The sequence below is a fragment of the Lagopus leucura genome, unplaced genomic scaffold, assembly GCF_019238085.1.
Source record: "Lagopus leucura isolate 7727_CA_CO unplaced genomic scaffold, USGS_WTPT01 Super-Scaffold_1, whole genome shotgun sequence".
NCBI lineage: Eukaryota > Metazoa > Chordata > Aves > Galliformes > Phasianidae > Lagopus > Lagopus leucura.
In genome coordinates this window covers 5,239,194-5,257,825 of record NW_024962250.1, presented here as the reverse complement: position 1 = coordinate 5,257,825, position 18,632 = coordinate 5,239,194, and the positions used below count along the sequence as shown (strand labels likewise).

Here is an 18,632-nt window from a genome sequence, read left to right as displayed (position 1 = left end):
TTTTAAGGCAACACAGCATCTGCTTATTATGTCTTGCCTCACAGAATTAAATTAAGCAATTACTGAAATACGAGCACTCTGGACAGCCAACTGGTCAACGCAGTGTATGGGACACAGCAGCTTCACATACAAGCCCATGCCTGAGACTGGGCACTTGTGTAAAGGCACCCTACTCATCCAACGTGAGGGTCTGAACATCATCCTTAGAAATGGGATCTCCTGTTGTGGATAAAAATCCTGTCTTGGTGACAGCTCCACAATTGTCACAAGCTTCCACAAGTCAATGTTTCACATTTCTTTCCTACAACACACCTACTGTTCCAGCTTCAGTTGTTGCAGAATGAGCAGTCATTGCCTTTAAATGCAAAGGACTTGTGTTTTCATGTTGGAAAGCTGTAGAGGCTGCAGTATCTGTATTACAAGAGTGCAAAAAAGGACATCCACCCTCACAGCTAAGCCAAATCAAGCTAACACAGACTTCTTTTGCGAACCTGAATTCAGTCTCCTGTGGCAAAATAAAAACATGTGCACACATTTTGTTTTGTACACTCAGTAGCACTCTGGATTCTGATTTCTACAGTGTTCTTTTACAGCCATAGGGTCTTTAGGACAACCCAGAATAAAGCCAATCCTGAATTTTCAGGCCCACCTTTGTTGTATTTTGTGAGCCACATCCAAATGCTGGAAAATCTAGAAACATTTCACAGCCTTGTGCTTAATGCAGCATGCTGGGTTTCACAAGGATTTTTTGTTGGTGGTGGTGGTGAGTGTGGGTTGTTGTTCTTTCTTTCCAAAAGACAAGCAGCTTAATGTAAAATAAAAGACACTGTAAATACAGAAGTCAGAACCTAGAGAACATGTATGTGTGCATCTGTCTTGTCCCTTCTATCCTTTATTTATATTTGAACCAAAAGCTTCACATATATATTATGCATCACTGTGAAATCTCACTCAAGCAGCCCTGGCTCATGAATTCTTTAACAGCTTTGTAAGAGGACTTGATTTGATCAGGCAACTTCTCCCTAAGTACCACCTCTAAAGCCAAACGTTCTCAGTTCTGCAAGCGAGCTCCCAGTCTCACTGGCATTCGCTCATGAATAGTTTGCCCTTTCTATGTCTAAAATACTCCCATTAGACTTCTGGTTGCACAGATCTTCTGTGCATTTTAATGTCAGCTGGTCTGGCCTCCCAAAAAACAGAAATTAGTAAAATATCTCTTCTCACTTGGCATCAGCACAGATCACTGTGCAAGTGCTTTGCCGCTGTTGGACACCGGATGACAGGTTATGGGAGCTGACTTTGACGTCAGAAGCTGGAATGCTAATTCCTCATCCAGTGATTACTTTCAGAGTTCCTGCTAGTTCCAGGTATTATCTCATGCCCATTGAAGTCTCAGATTCCAAGTATATAATAAAATAATAACAAAACTAAATAAATAAAGCAGCGGGGCTCAGAACAATTTCTATGAGTTAGAAATAATAGCCACAAGTTTGAATGCACTGGAGCAAAAATAAAACACTGGGAGGAATATTCAAGTAACTATTGACCTCAGTGATGCTATGTCAGGAAAGTACAGCACAGAAGTCCCCTCTTCCAGCCGTGTCCTCTATCTGTATGCTGCTTATGTGGTCCAAACTCAAAATCTCTCTCTCACATTCACTTGTAACCAATACTTTTCATCAAATATAACTTTTAGTTTCTTAATCTGATTATGTTAGGCTCTGAGTAAACTCAGGCTCACTGGGCCTGATTCTTCACATTTTGTGAGGCTCCTTTTGGCAGGTTTCCCTGACTTGACAGGTGATATATTGAACTTTCTTATTTACTTCTCAGATGATTCACTAGCGATCCTATCCACAAAGGCTTCCAGAGAGGGGCTCTCACATGCTGGTTATAAAGTCTAGGGGTGGGCAAGCCACGTGCTACAGAGAATTCACTTCAGTGGAGCCAGGCTGAACTCTAGGAAAAAAAATAGCTTTGTTTTTAAGAAAGTGGACTTTCCTGTTCTGCTAAGATACAAGCCTCTTTTTTACTGTGAAGCAGCTGTGCAAGACAGAATCATAACAGAATAGTGTAAGATCAACATTTACACAAAAATAAATAAGAACAAACTTGCAGATCCTGAGGAAGAAACAAAAGGCCACCTTTGACAAAACCACTGAGCTTTGTGTTTTAACACATAACTGATAATGTTTTCTGCAAATAGATAATGGCTGGAAACCCTGCAGTATCAGAACTTAAGGCAGGGGTCAGAAAAACTGATTTTAAGTGTTATCTAATGACTAGAAGGAATGAAATTTAACTCCTTGGGTGGAAAATTGCCTGAAAAGAACAAACCTGGTTCATTTCAGGAGCAGACCAGGTTGCATGAAGGATCAACTACCTATTGAGAGCTGAAACACAAGGACATCATCCAAGTTCAGAGCTGGGCATTTTTGCTGTGGGGCCTCATTACATAGATGCTTCACTCTATATGTTCTCTCTGCTCTGTTGTGAACCAGTAAGAAATTAATCTACAAGTGGAGCTAATGGTTTTAATATGAAAAGTATCCAGGTTTTGATCACTTTCTATATGTTTTTGAGACAAAGCTTGACAAAGTTAAAATACAACCCCAGATTCAGACTCACAAGACTCAAGCCTGGTTCAGGAAGGAAGCAAATTCCCTGTACTTCCAGCTGTCTGTAAAAGTGTTCTAAGTGTACTTAATATCTAAGGGAACAATGGCTGCAAAAATAGACACCCATTCATGCACTAATTGCAGCATCACTTATCTAGATTAAGAGTCACCCCATTCTTGGGGAGCACCAAAAGGCTAATAAAGTCCAAGGACACTTACAAAAAGTAGGAGACATTTGTTCTCACGGATGGCACCGCAGCAGCCAAGGAAACCCAGCAGAAAGAGCATTGCTCCCATAGCCAGCATGATGTATGCTCCTGTGAAGAGCAGAGGGTTGGCAGCCACGATCTCTCGAAAACCTGTTGGATCCACGATGACCCAGATCCCAACTCCTAGCAGGCATGCTCCTCCCAGCTGTCACAGCACAATGAGAGGAAAGAGGGGGAAAGGAGGAGACAGGTCAACATTAACAGCTGCTGCAGGAATGCTGGTTTCATCAGTATCTTTTAATCAAAGGTGTTTTGGAAAATCTGTTTCTGTGGCAAACATTCTCTGCTGAGCAGGTGACTGCTGACATGCTGTTACGCTGCTCTCAGCATTTCTTGCTCACTCAATGAAACATCAGCAGCAAAAGCATCTTTTCTTTCTTAACACTTCGCTCTACCAACTTTTGATTCTCTGCCCAGTGCTTGAAAGACTGAGTCTTGAGTCTGCCACATCTGCAGGGGATGGCCCAGTGAAGAGGCACAGGGGAACCCTCTCCACCACAGTGGCACTTTGCCCCAGTTGGGGCAGGATGGCTGGGTGCTCCTACCCTTCAAAGACAAGAGCAACATGGGTCACCAGGAATGTGGTAGAAAAATCTCTGTTTGCTAGCAAAAACCTCAGCAGGGCACCCAGGACTAGAAAACAATTTCTTCTGCTATTCAAGGACAGACCATGAATATAAGCTACAGCTTTCCTACTTTGTCTTTCTTGTCAAGGACAACCTTAATGCAGACAGCAGTGGCCACTGGGCTGCCTTACTCAATGTCTTAACACCTTCAGATGCCATAAATTAATATCCTTGGTGATTGCTAGCGCAAAGCTGAGGGATCTTTTGTGGTAACTTCACTGAATTATAGCCTATTCTGTTGGCTGCTGGAAAAAGAAAGAATCAAGAGATTCCAAATACTTACAAATATAAAAAAATTGAAAAGAAACATCAGGTACTTCATGCAGCTCAGACAGTCTCCCTCCATGGTCTTCAGGCCACTTGATCCAACTCTTCCTGCAAAACACCAAAACTATTTTAGCACACTCAATTTTATTTGAATGACACAGCCCTATTTCCATGTCTATTCCCTCCAGACCCTGTAGAGTTCATTATACAGAAGTGCTCATTTTTTACCTGAACAGAGTACCAAAGCTCAGGCTAATAAGAGATAATGATCACTGCTAATTCCCTTTGCATTCTTCCAGGTGTAGAGGGGAATGCAAATAGAAAGGTTGAAAGAAAGCTTTGGCGTTGCTTGCAGGGTGAAATGCTGGGGGAAAAAAAATGTCTGCAAATGATGGCTGGTTTTATTTTATTTTATTTTTTTCTAGTCCCTGAGGTCTGTCAAGTTGAAGAAACACTGAACACACCTGGATATTTCAAATCAAGGAAGAAAGCTGTACTGACACAGGAGCCAGAAGCTGTGCCCATCGGCTAGTCAAACATGCATCTTGGACAGCTGGCTCCATACAAGCCTCCCTTACGGAATGAAGCCACGTGAACGGAGAATATTTTCAGGAAAACGCTCAGACACTGAGAATGACTGTGGTGTGTGAAAGAAAGAGGGCTTGAGGAGGCCATCCTCAGCTCAGTTCCACACACTGGGGCACACCCCTCCTTGTCATGCAATGTGACATGTTAGTGGGCTGCTGAAGTCCTGTTATTCAAACTGCATCCTGCACAAGTCTTTTGAGGCAGAGCCTGTGGATCAAAGCTGGCAAGCTTTTAATCACAGGAAAAAAAATGTCCGTTTTGAATCTCGATATGGTCTAATTCAGACCATAGAAGGGCTTAGGACAGTATTTGTATTGGAAGAGCAGCTACTAAGTTTGACCAGGTGAAGTTGCATTGGAAGAAAGTTCCTGTCCCCAAAAATTTGCTGTTTAATGAAGTGGCTGCATCTTCCAAAAAGTAATTTCACCTCCCATCACCCTACAAGTACAAACGCATTCATAAAATAGTAAAATTTTCACTGAAACAGAAGTTAATGAATTCACTGCACCTTGTACAGAAGGAAGCATACATATGCAAACAGAAGCATAATTTTGATAAGCTCTCTGGAGAAGCCCGCCCAAAGCTCCTGTGCTTCTTAGCCCATCTCCTCCCCTTACACTACAGAGAATGTCATTCCCAAAGTAGACATGTACCCACATCTGATTATATGCTGCTAATGAAGCACTCTACAATCCAATTGAAAGGAAAAAAAAAAACCAATAGAAATAACAGTTGTTATTGTTAAGCCACAGAAACTTTGGGGTGCTGTCCTTCCCTCTATGGCCGTGGAAACTGCTCTTCTTTAACCAGAGGGGTGAGAAGACTTCAAGTCTCCCAGCAAGAGGATGCTGAGGTAAACAGTCAGATTCACATTGTGTGTGTTTGCTTGACTTCTTTTTCTTGGTTTAAAAATCAACGCAGTTCCTTCCCAGTGGCAAAACAGATAGAGAGCAATTCAGAAGCCGCTGTAGACTATGAAGCACATGTATAACTGCTCCTCCACAGCACCTGAGCTTTCCTGGGCAGCACTACAGTGTGCCTTTGCTGGCCTGGGGCTGTTCAGGGAGCCCCTTTGTGAGAGGAATCCTCAATACATCCAAAAAGCCAGTTCTACAATCCACCTTATTGGAACCTGAGAACCAAGGCAATATATTCCTCTTCAACATTTGTTTCCTTTTACCTCCTACATCTAACTCTTCTACCCAGACAGACTCATAGCCTAGCTGTGAATGCAGGAGATGAAGTGGGGCACAGAGCTCTTACTTGGGCCTGGAATAGATGCCCACATCTTCCTGAGGGTTTAAAGCCACATCTGCCAATATTCCAGAAAGAAGAGAAGATAGAGATACTTCAAGAGCTTCAGAATTAGTGACACCCAAATGTCCCCACCATCACACAAAGATTATGCTCCAGTGAAACAAGGAGAGCTAAATCTCACTCTAGCAGCCACAGCCTGAAAATTATCAGAGAAACTTCTAAGTCCTGCTGCCTTGAGTGCTCACATTTAATCTATATCATAGGCAGAAAAAGCGAAAAAAAAAAAAAAAGATAAATAGGAAACTAATTCAGCTGTATTGTGTTACTTTGTGTCACACACACTCATCTCACTGCAGAGACACCACACTAGATAACAGCAACTTCTGAGTCTTACCCTGTCCTGCCACTTTGCAGGGTTGATAAATCACATTCCTGCCTTGATTCACTATCCATGTCTGGGTCTGCTTCCTCTGTAAGATGAGCTCCCTTGGAACAGCTCTGATTCATGTGTCTTTTCAAAGACAAGCTACCATTTCTTGCATTGCTCCTCTCCATACTGGGTATGTTAAAATGTTTTCTAGGTATGAATTAGGAAAGGTGACTAAACATGTTCCGAATGAGGTCTTCCGAACATGACTGCCAGTGCTGGTGTGGTCATGCAGTCACAGTCATATGGGAGCATTAGAAACAAATACACACTTGGCTTTGACTAGTGAGGGCTCCCTTGTTTGTCATAAATTTTTACCAGTGCTGTTGCTGGGCTCAGATTTGTAATTTCAAAAATTACCAGGCTTCACACAGCAGAGCAACAAATAAATACAACCTTAAGTGACTGCCTCAATACCTACAGCCTGGGGACACCTGCACAGAGCAGCACGATGCACCCTGTCTGGGCACATGGGTCCCCAAACAGCACATGAATACTCACCATCTGGGTGACAGGGGACATTAACCAAAAGCATGATCTGATTTCTTACACAAGACTTAAAACCATTTCAAGTAAGAGTGGAAGCACTCCAACAAACCTGAAATATATTACCATCTTGCTCACATATGCATAGTGCTTTAGACTTGGAATAGTCTATAACTAACATTATTTACAAACAAACTCAAGCAAAATGCAAATAATATTCCTTGCAACTAATGTAATTATTAGACCATTTTACATGAAGTCACTAATCACAAGCTGCAAGAAAATAACTGACACGAAAGGGCAATCCTGACCCAAGAGATGCATTCCTACCCACTTCTCAGCCACACACACAACAAATAAATTTTTTGTTACTCCTGCTGCACACTGGTACAAGTGAGATAAAATCTGAACGCATACATCCTAATCTACCCTTTAAAAATATCTTCTCTCCCCTTCTACAGGCCTCAAATTTGTGAGAGATTAAGTTCTCCTCTGCAAGAGACATTTAATGCTAAGCAAACATTAACAGTCAGAACTGCAGAAGACAGCGGCAGACAGATGCTTTCCCTGGCTTGTCCCATCTCAGATCTGTGAGACATATGAGACACATTTGTTTTTGTCTGAAATGTAGCTATAAATGTTCCACTTTCTCTTAGGCAGCTTATTCAACAATTTCCCCCTAATACAAATTTTATCTTGGAAAATGATGAGGAGTCTAAAACACCCCAGCAGCATGGCCATGAAACATACCCCAGCTGCTCTCATCAGTTAGGAATACAGTCCAGGTTTTCAAGGCGATGCAATTTTTTGTTCTCCAGCCACCATTTGTTTCCTTCCTTCTGGCATTCATTTTTGCACGCCTTGAAGCTATACCTTGAACTTCACATATCTAAAGGCAGCTGCTCAACCACTCTCCCAAAAACTGCTTACACGCTTCTCCTTGATACCACTGACATTCTCCTCTACTCCCTCATCACTTTCACACTGGACTGAAACCTGTAGTTTCACTTCAATTGCACTCTCACCTTTATCATGAAGACAGACTCACTGAAAAATGTAGGTTTGATATGATCTCTGGATGCCACCGAATAAAACACCCGCTGCCCCCAGTCTGGGCCAATTTCAAGGTTTAATCCAAGACTAAAAATTTGAGCAGAGTGCTCAGGGTCACATTTTGTTAAGTCCTGAGTACCTCCAAGGACTGAGACTCCCCAGTCTCCTGGGCAGTTCTGCTGTATCAGAACTGTATCTGTATCTGCTGTACAAAATATTAGCCAACAGCTTGAGGAGCAAATGGTGCTAACTTACACCTTCCCCATGTTCACACACAATGCAACCAACTAATAGAAGATATATTTGCTGAAGCTCTCCAGATTCATTGCCAGACAGCCCTTAAAGGAATTAGAAAACATGGACCAGGCTCTCTTCCATGTCAGTGAATCAATTCCCAGGGACTGTCCCAGTGGATATGTCACTAGAAACATCTCAGAAGCTCTCAGGTTCACCAGTGGTGAAGGACTGCCACGGTTTGGCTTCACTCCACTGCATCCTTTCCTCAGCAACATGGCAACATGCCTCTTAGCTTGAAGGCCTGGAAATTTGGCGCAGCTTGCTTGCCTGCCTTCAAAGTGTATCCTTCTTCCATGAGGATTTCTATGCTCACCACTGGCAAGCAGTATCTAACTCCTTTTAAACAAAAGTAGTTGAGTTCTGCTAAAAGACCTTGTCTAACAGATGGTTCCCTTCCAGTAAACAGAGTATTGCTCTTGATAGAACAGAGATAAGGGCAGATTTATAACTAGGAGACTGAAGGGGGATGACCTGCTGTGCTACACCTCACAGGTGACTTCACCTGACAGCAGGTGAACTGTGCATTTCTTATTCCACTCCTGCACACTACAGCTACATCAAATCAGCCCTGACAGAAACAGAGAGAGCATTTGAGATGCAGAAAAACGGAACTATAAGCAAGCTTCACCTTAGCAAATCTCAGGACTTGAAGCACACTGTCTTTTCTAGTCTTTAATTGCCTATGCGCCCCATATTTTTCTCTGTCGCCTGGAAGAGAAAAATACACAATTACTGCAGAAGTCAATAAAATTCAGTCATGTTAAATACATAACTTATTAAAACAGACCATCGCCTTAATTAACCACCTTAATTTAGTGTACATTAGCACTAATGAAGAGCTTTTAATACCCAGCAAGGATCTGATTCCTCAGAATCTCTTTAACAACCTTTGGGGTGTTTTTAATGCCCACAGACCACACGTAAATCCGTAGTGCCGTTATGTATGCACCTCATACCACAACAGCACTAGATTAATCACAGCTGCGCTTTCAATATTTTATAGGAGGTTTAGACAAACTTTAATCTGCTGTGACTTTACAGCCCATTTACTGGGAAAATGGAAAAGGCAGAGGAAGGGAGATGGGATGTGTTTCCAGGAGGCTCATGAGGAGCAATGGTCAGAGATGCTGGGTGCTTCCCCAGCCACCTCCTGCACAAAGCTGAGCAAACAGTTTTCTCTCACTGTCTGGGAGCAATGAGAGATGAACAGAAAAGCTGCAGCGGTGCCTGCCTTTGCAGCCCCTTGGCTGCTCCTCCACCTGCCCCACTGCCACTACCAGACCTGCAGGCAGGGCAGCCCCCATCCTCCATCAGCACCTTGGGCCACTAGCGCTCGGCACGCACCTGGGATTGTAGGCATTGTAAGCAAATAATTCAGCCTCCTCAGATCATATGGGAGAACTCGCAGATATTCCAAAATGATCAATAAGGTGCTTGGCCCTCTTTCTGCTCCCTTGTGGTGCAAACATGCCAGAATTTCAGCAGGATCTCTGGAGCGGGTGTATTTAACATCTGTTTCCCACAAACATTTGTGAACCTGCCTTTGAAAACTGCCTCCCATGAAGACTTCTGTGAGTAGAAGTCTATAGTTTGCTGTCGGCAGGAAGCGAACAAAGAGTTTTGAGGTGGCTGAAACTAGTACAGTATAAAGCATTTAATGAATATTCATAGCCTTTCTGTTTTGCATTAATCCCACTTATTTTACGTCCTTCCTCTGTCACCATGGAACTACATTTCTGAACAACGAGCGGGGATGGCTGCCCTTTGGAAACATGGATGATGCAAACAGTCTCAGCCAATTGCCCTGATGCAAAGTAGTTTGGGTACTGCCAGCAGCTGAGCCACACGCCCACTGCACCACCGGATGGGCCCCAAATTGGTACCACATCTGGGGGTCAGCATGTTTTCAGAACATGCCATGCAACCATCCAAGCTGGCTTCAGCATGCATGGAAACCTTCAGAGGATGGCTTGAAGAAGCTGCAGACAGAATATGAGCCACCATCACATAAGGGAGAGCTCCTTCTGGCGCACCAAACCCACCCTCACCTTTTTATCTTTTTCTTTTGTGTGCGGGGAACGCTTTGTCCCGAGCTTTGCACATGCAGCTGAGAGACAATTTCTCCAGCTGTTCCATCCTGTGATGCCTTTACCCCAGGACAGCTGCTGCCAGGAAAAGATGCCTCTAACTTTAAAGCAGAAATGGCACTGTGCTATAGAAACCTATCATTAGGAAAATCGCCAGGATGATGGGATTCCTGCTCCTACTGTGCGTGCATATAATTACATCCATACAAGCTTTCAAAGGTCTGTGTGGGAGAGGAATTTTATTCTTTTTATTCCCCTTAAGTCACAATATTTTAAAAGAACTTACAGCACCACAGAGAGGAAGAGCTTGAATGCTTCAGAGGCACCAGCAGGTGCTGTGTCAGAAGGGATGAAAGAGCATGTTTGGTGCCAAACAATAGCAATACTCCATCTTACTCTGCAGCCCTAAAGGGGAGGAAGTCCGTGCCAAACAGACTCGCTTTGGTTAATAGCTACGATTTTGTCATTAGGGAGAACTGTAGAAAGTGCAAAACCACCATGCCTAATTGTGACTTGAGCAAGCTGATGCCTCTAATTACCGTCGCTGGGGAAACACAGTGGAAGCTAGAGCTATGGTGCAGGCCAAACCTCCTTCCTCAGGCCACGCGTGTGCAAGCCGTGCTGCCTCAGCCACTGAGCAGCTGCGCCTGGCACACTGTCCTTGTCACCCTGCCCATGCCATCGGCCACCACAGCCAGCTCCGTGCCAGCACTAGCTTCTCCTTGCACTCACTGCTTGCAGAGCAGCTCTTTGTGGAGACTGTGTGTTGATAAAGGAAAAGCAGCTCAGCTTGAGGCTCTTGCTGGTCTCTGCAGCTCAGAAGAGAGCTGAAGAGCCAGAGCAAAGACACAGGAGGCAAAAAGCAGCTGATGGAGTCCGCAGGCAGCTGTATGAGAAAGAAAAGAATGAGCAGTAGGTCACGGAGAAATATCTGACTGGTTTTGGAGACAAATCCAGTTTCCTGCATGTTAACTGGTGCAGGAAGACCACCAGAAGAACAGCGTATGGGCGTCCTGGTTTAACTAGTGCCTCTAGCTATTGCCAGCCCCCTTTGCTCACCACATTTGCAGGATCTAGGAAACAGAAACACATGCCAGCCCACATATCCAGCCAAAGGAGGAGCTGAAGGCAGAAGTCGCATCCTGCTGGATCTCCCCAACAGGTCACTGCCTTTATACTAAGGATAAACATCTCTTCGGCAGCAGGCTCCGTTTCACATCAGACCCATGCAGCAGCTTCAGAAGAAGGTAAAACATTTGCCATTCCTGAACTGGAGTTTGGCCTGGAACCTGGAGTTTGGCACAATCTGTCAGTCCCATGCATTATCCTGTAACTAATAGCTTTTATATAAATAACTAGTTGTACTGGAATTTCATAGTGCTTACATAGCAAAGTCATTGCTGTGACACAACTCCATTACTGCATGTAAATCCAATTAGATCCCAAAGTGCACTGTGCAACTATAATCGGCCCCTGTGGAGCAGCAATGAGGGGACCTGCACAAGGCCATGCAACTAGATACTAAATTACAGTCAATCTACCTCCTCTTTAGTTGCATTAAAATGCTAATGTCACTGTAATACGGGCCCATTTACCACTCATGACTACCTTGCCTTGCAACACTACCGTGAATGAGGATGTTGCACTGCCTGAGAGCATTTAATTCCTCACTACAGTTGAGCAAGCAAGGCCCTTAGGGGCATTTTGTGTCTTAAAACAATAACTTGATTGGTTTTTATAATGCTAAAATCATATGAAGCTGGGGATAGTGTTTATACGAATCTGAACTGCTGCTATAACCACCCTGTCTCATTTCCAAGCAGAGTTCTCTGGACAACTGGACCATGTTCCCCCTGATCCTTCTCTGTCTGTTCTTAATGAAGACATTTCAGCCACAAAGCAGCTGTGCTTAAGAGCACACCAGTCACACACAGGAGGACAAAGAGAACTGGACTGAATCCCCTTAAGCTTCATATAGACAACACCAGCTTTGCAACAAGAACAATAATACAATACTTAGCAGTTAAGTTTCATATTTACAACTTTGCATGATGTGTGCACAGACTACATGAAATCATATGGTGGTAAGATCTCCCACACATATGCAAACATTCTGGATGGAAAGGAAGAAATCCCAGAGTGGGACATAGTCTCCCAAATGTTGCAACATTTGGAGAAGTGCTCATGCACGTGTTTGAAGTACCAGTAGAGCAAGAGGCCACAGGCCATACCACTCCATTTAGTGGAAATGTGCTTACAGCACTATTCAAAACATGAACTGCTCACTTTGGCTCTTTCCCAAGCCAAGTTTAATAATCATGTCTGGCTCTTTCATACTGCCTTTCTCACACAGGCATCAGCCACCCTAAATAAGAAGATCTGTGTACAGAACCAATGCATCTGATTGCTTGCAACTCTTTTAAGTTCTGTTCCTCAAAGGAAAAAAAAAAAAAAAAAGAAAGAAAGAAAGAAAAGATAGCTCACAGGTGTACTTTCCCTCATATTAACCAGAGTACAACAGAACCATATGGAACAGACCGTCTTTCTAAACAGATCACCCAAAGATTATATGTGCCGATAACATAATAATATTAACTCTGTTCATGAGATAAGAAAACCAAGGTTAGAAGGGGAATGGATGTGCTAGACCTCCTGAGCCAAAACACAGCAAGCTGCTCCCCGGTCCATGCTGAGAGCCATGAAAAGGATGATTATTTCTGGCTGACAAACTTCACTCTTTGCAAGACATTTTCTGTCCTATAGAGAAACTTACTTAGCATACAAAAAGGGAGGTAGATAACTTTGGCCTCCTACATTTGCAAATACTTTCCCCCAGGATGGAATAAATGTCACCCTCAGAGTGGGTCATGCAGCTACATCACAAGCTGAGTGACATTACTGTCACATCAGGTGCTGTCAAGTGTTGAGACTCTCCAGACGTTTGCACAGCACTCCAGACAGTTAGGGCACTAAACATAAAACATAAACGCCTGCCACTTCTTCCTGTAGCTTGACACACCTCACCCTTACAACCACCAGCTCCTTGGTGCTCTTTTTCATTCTCTTCTTCTATAGCCATGCTTTGTTTGCAGCAAATGCCTCGGCAGTTTGTGACATTCGTGACTGTTAGGAAAGATGCAGGAATAGATCTCAGAAACACTGGGCAGTTGCTGTGGCAACCCTGTCCTCTTCAGACCATGATATCCAATGCTTTAAGAAGTTCCTGGATACTCTGCAGACTTGAGGGAAACAATGCAGCAGAGAAAAATGAATGATTTTAAAGTAAAGAGGCAATCAAAATGGATCACCATGAGCCACATGGCCTTGCCCTATCAAACAGATGATAATGATCTCTCCTTGGCAAGGAATAGCAGCTGCAGGGCAGTACTGTGAGGCATAGGCAAGGGCCCATGGACAAGGCAGTTTGAAAACCCACACGTTTATCATCTGTTTTAATGCAGAACAGAACTCCAGAGAAGTGGGTTCTTTTCTTTTTCTCTTTTTCTCTTTTTTTTTTTTTTTTTTAAGGAAAAGGTGGGAAAAATACCCCTACCCTTTAACACCTTTTAACTGGGGGGACTAGTAATCTTAATTGCTTTTAAAAAATCCCAAACAAAAGGGAATGTATTAGCTATCCTACCAAAAAAAAATTTTAAATAATTTCTTTGTTCCATCTGCCTACACAGATGCTAAAACAGAACAGTTTTGTCAGGTTTAGGTAGTTTAGAAAATCAAAGGTTAGGAGAAACATCCTGTAAAAACAGCCTATCTTAAATGAAAGATCTCAGGAATTCTAAATAAAATAAAACTGCTGGAAATCTGAGAAGTGGCATTATTTATCAGATCCTGGTCATCTTTTAAATCCTATTAACAATAAGAAAACCACATCTCAAAGTGCCATGAATTCTATACACAATAGGAAATTCTTGAGCTCACAGAGCTCATAACTCAAAATGTAGTTCTTTAGAAACTAAATAAATCTCACAAGGTATAGGGGCTATATTTTAAGTAAAACTTGAATGCAACAGAGGTGGTAAGAAACACCCTAGGTGAAGAGAGGCAGACGTGGAATCCAAGTTATTCTGCTTAGAGCCAAACTGATACACATGCAACATATTGCACATGTAACTCTAAACTTAGTTTCACTTAATCAGTACCTTTAACTTACTCCAGAACATAAAATCACAGTTAATGTGGTCTAAAAGGTCAACGCGAGTGATCTCCAGCACACTTGTTCTGATTAAGGTATGAACACACAACCATCCACCAAATAAGAAGGTGAAGGAGCAGAGGGAGAACCACAACCACAGCCCACAAGAGAGTCTCAGCTGATCTACAGGAAAATCAGCACTAGTTAATGAATCCCACAACCTTAGCATATGTGTTCCTAGCTGCTCTCCCTTCCCTCAGAAGCAGCACAACCCAGGGCTCCAGCAGCCATCAGTTTTCAGGCAGAAAATGACCCTCCCCTCTGTGCAGCTCAGACAAGGGGGCAGGACTAAGTGAGGTCTAACCAAGGCGTGCAGGCTGGCTCCCAGCTGCTTTTGCTTTCCAAATGAATAACAGATACTGCATCAAGATGCACAATGTCATGCTGGTGAATTTGTTGCTCTCATAACACCTAATTTTTCTCCCCATCTGAACTTATTCTGAAAGCGTGTGGTTCATTGTCCCCCTTCTCCTTTGTCCTTAACTTGTGGCAAAGGTAACACAAAAGAGAGGTGGCTGCTTATATGCATCTGAGAGCATGACTATTAAAAAGAGGGCTTATTCTGGAAAGCGCCATGGTTTTTCTTGCTGTTCACACAGGCAGCTAATGATCACCCTAATAGCTTCTCTCTCTGAAGTCATAATAAGCTTACAAATGAACCCATTCAGCACATATTAAAAAGCAAGAGATGCTTCTTTGATTACAGCCTTTATGGAACTCTCTATTTGTTCAGGAGGTGCTGCTGAGTGCCCACTTGCCTGACAGAGCTGAATGCCACATCAGCACCGTCACCTCTGCTGCACCCATGCAGGTGTTGGGAAACATGAACATCAAGCCCTGGATCACAAACTGCAGCACTTCTGGGGATTAAGTGACAAAAAATGAGTCTAACCCTTCTGACACCCAACAGAATGAGGCATTGAGCAGCCAGTTCATGTCTCTGGGCAGCTAGCAGAACCTATTGATGGCACACTCTGGGTAGGAGGCACCTGTTTGTCGTGGCAGTAAGCTAGGCAGCACATCTATCGCTTTGAAAGGGGAAGGCCTTGTGGCTCACAGTAATCCATTTTGATTGCCTTCTTATTTTAAAATCAATCATTTTTCTCCACTGCATTGTGGCTTTGCTTTCCTGAGGTGAGAGTAACAGGGAGCTAGTTTCTTTTGTCACCTGTAATGCTTTCTCTACTATAACATTATCCTTAATGCTTAACTGCTCAGAGCCTGATCTAAATCCCACTCACATTGCTGACAGACTTAAAAACGTCTTCAGAAGAAGAATAAAAAGAATTTTTCAGGTGGGAAAAACATAGTAAAATCCGGGAGCTCATCTTCGTTACGGTTCTGGGTCAAGTATTTCACATTAGTGAAAAAGTTAAAAGAGCATACCTTTATTTTCCCTTAGGGAAACGAACACTGCGTACAGTATCCACGCTTTCCCAAACTGCCCTTAATCCCTAAGCACAACGTATCCACAGGGAGCTTAAGTGGAGAGATGTGAGGAGTGAGACCCCTGGCACACGAGGAGTGCAGCCTGAGCGCTGATGGGATGGTGCAGGGCTTTCAGGCAGCCTGCTCTGTGGGGAGAATTTCAGCCGTACTAAATATCACATCTGCTCTTAGAGAGCTCATCCTCTAAGCAAGCACTTCTGCATTGCCTGAAAGACAAGACCTCTGTGCAGAACAGTCCTTTTCTGCATCTCCAGGAGATCTGCCGGGGTTAAGGCGGGTCAGATGATGAAATACAGATAGCTTTGTGTTGATACTACCCACAGTGCCTATTAGGAAGGCTGTAATTGTGAGAAAACATTTCTCAGCAAGGATATTTAATACAGTGCCAAAAAGCCTCCCCAGGCAAGCTTTGTTTTAAGGTTTGTGAGCTCCAGGCAGAAAGGATTGCATCTCTTGTATTGAAGTGGTTCAGGCCCTGCGCAGTTTTAGCTCCATTGTAATCCGAATAACACACAAAGGCAGCAGTGGAAACTTCTCTACCAGAATCACTTGCAAGATGCTGGGAATAGCCTGGGGCAAAACCTGAAGCACCATCAATCATCCCTATATGTAAGAATTGGCGAGCACTGACAGGGTGTCATAAGGACTCTTTCAAAAATGAAACAGCAAATTTAAACGTGGAAATACTCAGGATGCTGATGAATTTTCTTTTACTCAGCCTTTGTTAATATTTTACCTGTCAGGAGTAAGTAACTGAAGACATAAAATTTCCTCTAATCCAAGCCAGAAGGCTGGATTAATTCCAAATGTACCAGTGAATGATGAAGGCATGATCTGAAACACCAACCATGAGGAAGTTCACATGGTCTCCAAACAGCACAGAACCCACTCTGCGGCTGGGCAGCAGAGCGCCTTGCCATTCACACTCAAAAGAAGCAAGAATAGAGTTGGATCGGGTCCAGCAATTCCTATTTTTACAAAGACTTAGTAATCTTTTCAGGGAGAACAACGAACAGAACATATTGACAAAACCAGATCTTCTGCAAGGGGCAGGTCTCTGCCAGCTAACCTCCATGTCAATCAGGATTGATCTGAATTCTGTCTGCAAAAATCACACCAACTTTTGGTGGCTGAAGCTGACTATATTCCATCTCAGCTGTGCCTTTCTCTTGATCAGCATGACATTTGAAAGCAATGCTGCCTTCCAGCCAGAACTAGCATATTTTTCAAAGCATGACTGGTATGTTTGGAGGACAAAAAAAGCCAAAGCAGCCCAGGTTTAGGTTCAGACATAGGAAGCAGCAGATGTTCAAGCAATGGCCTAGCATGGCCAATCAGATCTCTTGAGGCATACTCCTGGTTAGCCTGACACTGCTCTGAGCTCTGCACCCATGAGTCTGGAGTGACACAGCATTTAATGGCCTCTTCACCCATCACTGCTGTCAGTGTGGGGAGAGGAATCTTTCTGAAAACACTGTGGAGTTTTGCTGCATTTAGAGATAAATTATGACAAATTTCAGTTCATGAATTATGGTCACTATCTTTCATGTCTAATGATATGTAAACCACCTTGTGTCATTAATACCACTTCAGTGTCATTTGCTTTATACATTATAGTCTGAGAGTCCCTTATGAAGCACTGTGCCTGTCTTCCTTTTACATGTGGGTACGGAGACCCAGAAAGCCCCCCTGCCTTTTGTTCCAAGTTACCCAGCAAGTGTTCCAGGCAGCTTCTGCAGCCCCCTGCTCTAGTGCTCCATTTTTCTCTTTTATTTCCTAGCTTTCCCTCTCTTCTGCAAATACACTGCTTGACACAGATATTTGCACTATATATTGGATACAATATTCTTGTTTGTCACCTGACTTTTACATGCAAGTTGACAAATTCAGCAAACGTGACTTTGCTCAGAAGCATCCAAAAATCTCTGAGTCAAAATGTATGAATGAAAAAATAAAAGCGGATGCCAAGCAAGCCCTCATTTAAGCACTTCACATATCCTGTATGGAAATATCAGCTCCAGAAATTCAGTCTTTGATGACATCTCCTTACACAACATCCTATTTTTTGACTATCGTTGGGCAAAACAGTTCAGGCTTCTCAGCTAGTACTTATCTGCTGCTTTCCCTGCTATCTTGGAGGATTACAAGTGAGTTAGGTGACTCCAAAGCATTTTGGGGGAATAGCTAGGATATCCTCCTGACAAAGTCAGAGGTGACCAGATAACTATAGAAGGTGTCAATACAGACTGGGGGGATTCATTCGTATAAGTCAGAATAATACTGCTAAGCCTGTACTGAAAACCCAGAACAATGACTTTATTACCACTAAATCTTCACTGTTGGCTCAGTGATTCCAAAATTAGTCCCTTCAGCTGGACTATTACTTGGTCTACAGATTTTTTTAAAAAAAAAAAGAAATTCATCTCAGGGCAGGATATTTTTCTAATATCAGATCTCATTTGGGAAAAAAATGACCACATTGGTGGATACAGTATCAGCAATTAACCAACAAAACAAACTGATTTTAATTAGGATATCAATTGTGCAACGGTGCAATGGCCAAGATCTCTGCCTCTAGTGTTATCATACATTTATAGGAATCATAGATGAGATAAGAAGAAATTTACCACACACATCCCTTCTTTATTTTGAAGAAACACAATGAAGGATTCAGTTCATGACATTGGTTTTAAGCTACCACTGGTGGTTATTTTTACCTTAGCTTTGTTTGGAGACCTCCATTTTACAGCCTAGCTGTAGCAGCTTATAAAAACAAAGGAATTCGCTTGGAGCGAAGTGTCCTTAACCTCAACGTGTTTGAGTTATCTTTGTTCAGATTGTGCTTCACTTTCCCAATCCCACAACCAAACTGTGGCCTGATTTGTCAGCTTCTCCTCCAAGGGAGGCCACATTTTTTCTAGTTGAAGTACGTATGTAAGAAGGTATGTCGTGACTATGTTCCCTTTCCAGGATCTTACTGCAACTAAAAGCATAGTGA

The 18,632-nt window shown here is 43.0% G+C and overlaps 1 protein-coding gene across 4 annotated transcripts in view; it reads right to left on the bottom strand.

Annotated features, from left to right (window-relative positions):
* The window catches only part of TSPAN18 (tetraspanin 18), a 99,537-nt gene that overhangs the window by 12,505 nt on the left and 68,400 nt on the right, over positions 1 to 18,632 (bottom strand). For 3 of the 4 annotated variants that reach the window (XM_042880746.1, XM_042880810.1, XM_042880968.1), the window contains 2 exons: positions 3,797 to 3,888; positions 2,838 to 3,032 (listed from right to left, as the gene is read on the bottom strand). In XM_042880746.1, the coding sequence (XP_042736680.1) occupies positions 2,838 to 3,032; positions 3,797 to 3,859 (258 nt within the window). In that variant the 5' untranslated portion in view covers positions 3,860 to 3,888. Of the gene's footprint in view, positions 1 to 2,837; positions 3,033 to 3,796; positions 3,889 to 8,516; positions 8,597 to 18,632 lie in introns of all 4 variants that reach the window. The other variant, XM_042880886.1, reaches the window with a different exon arrangement.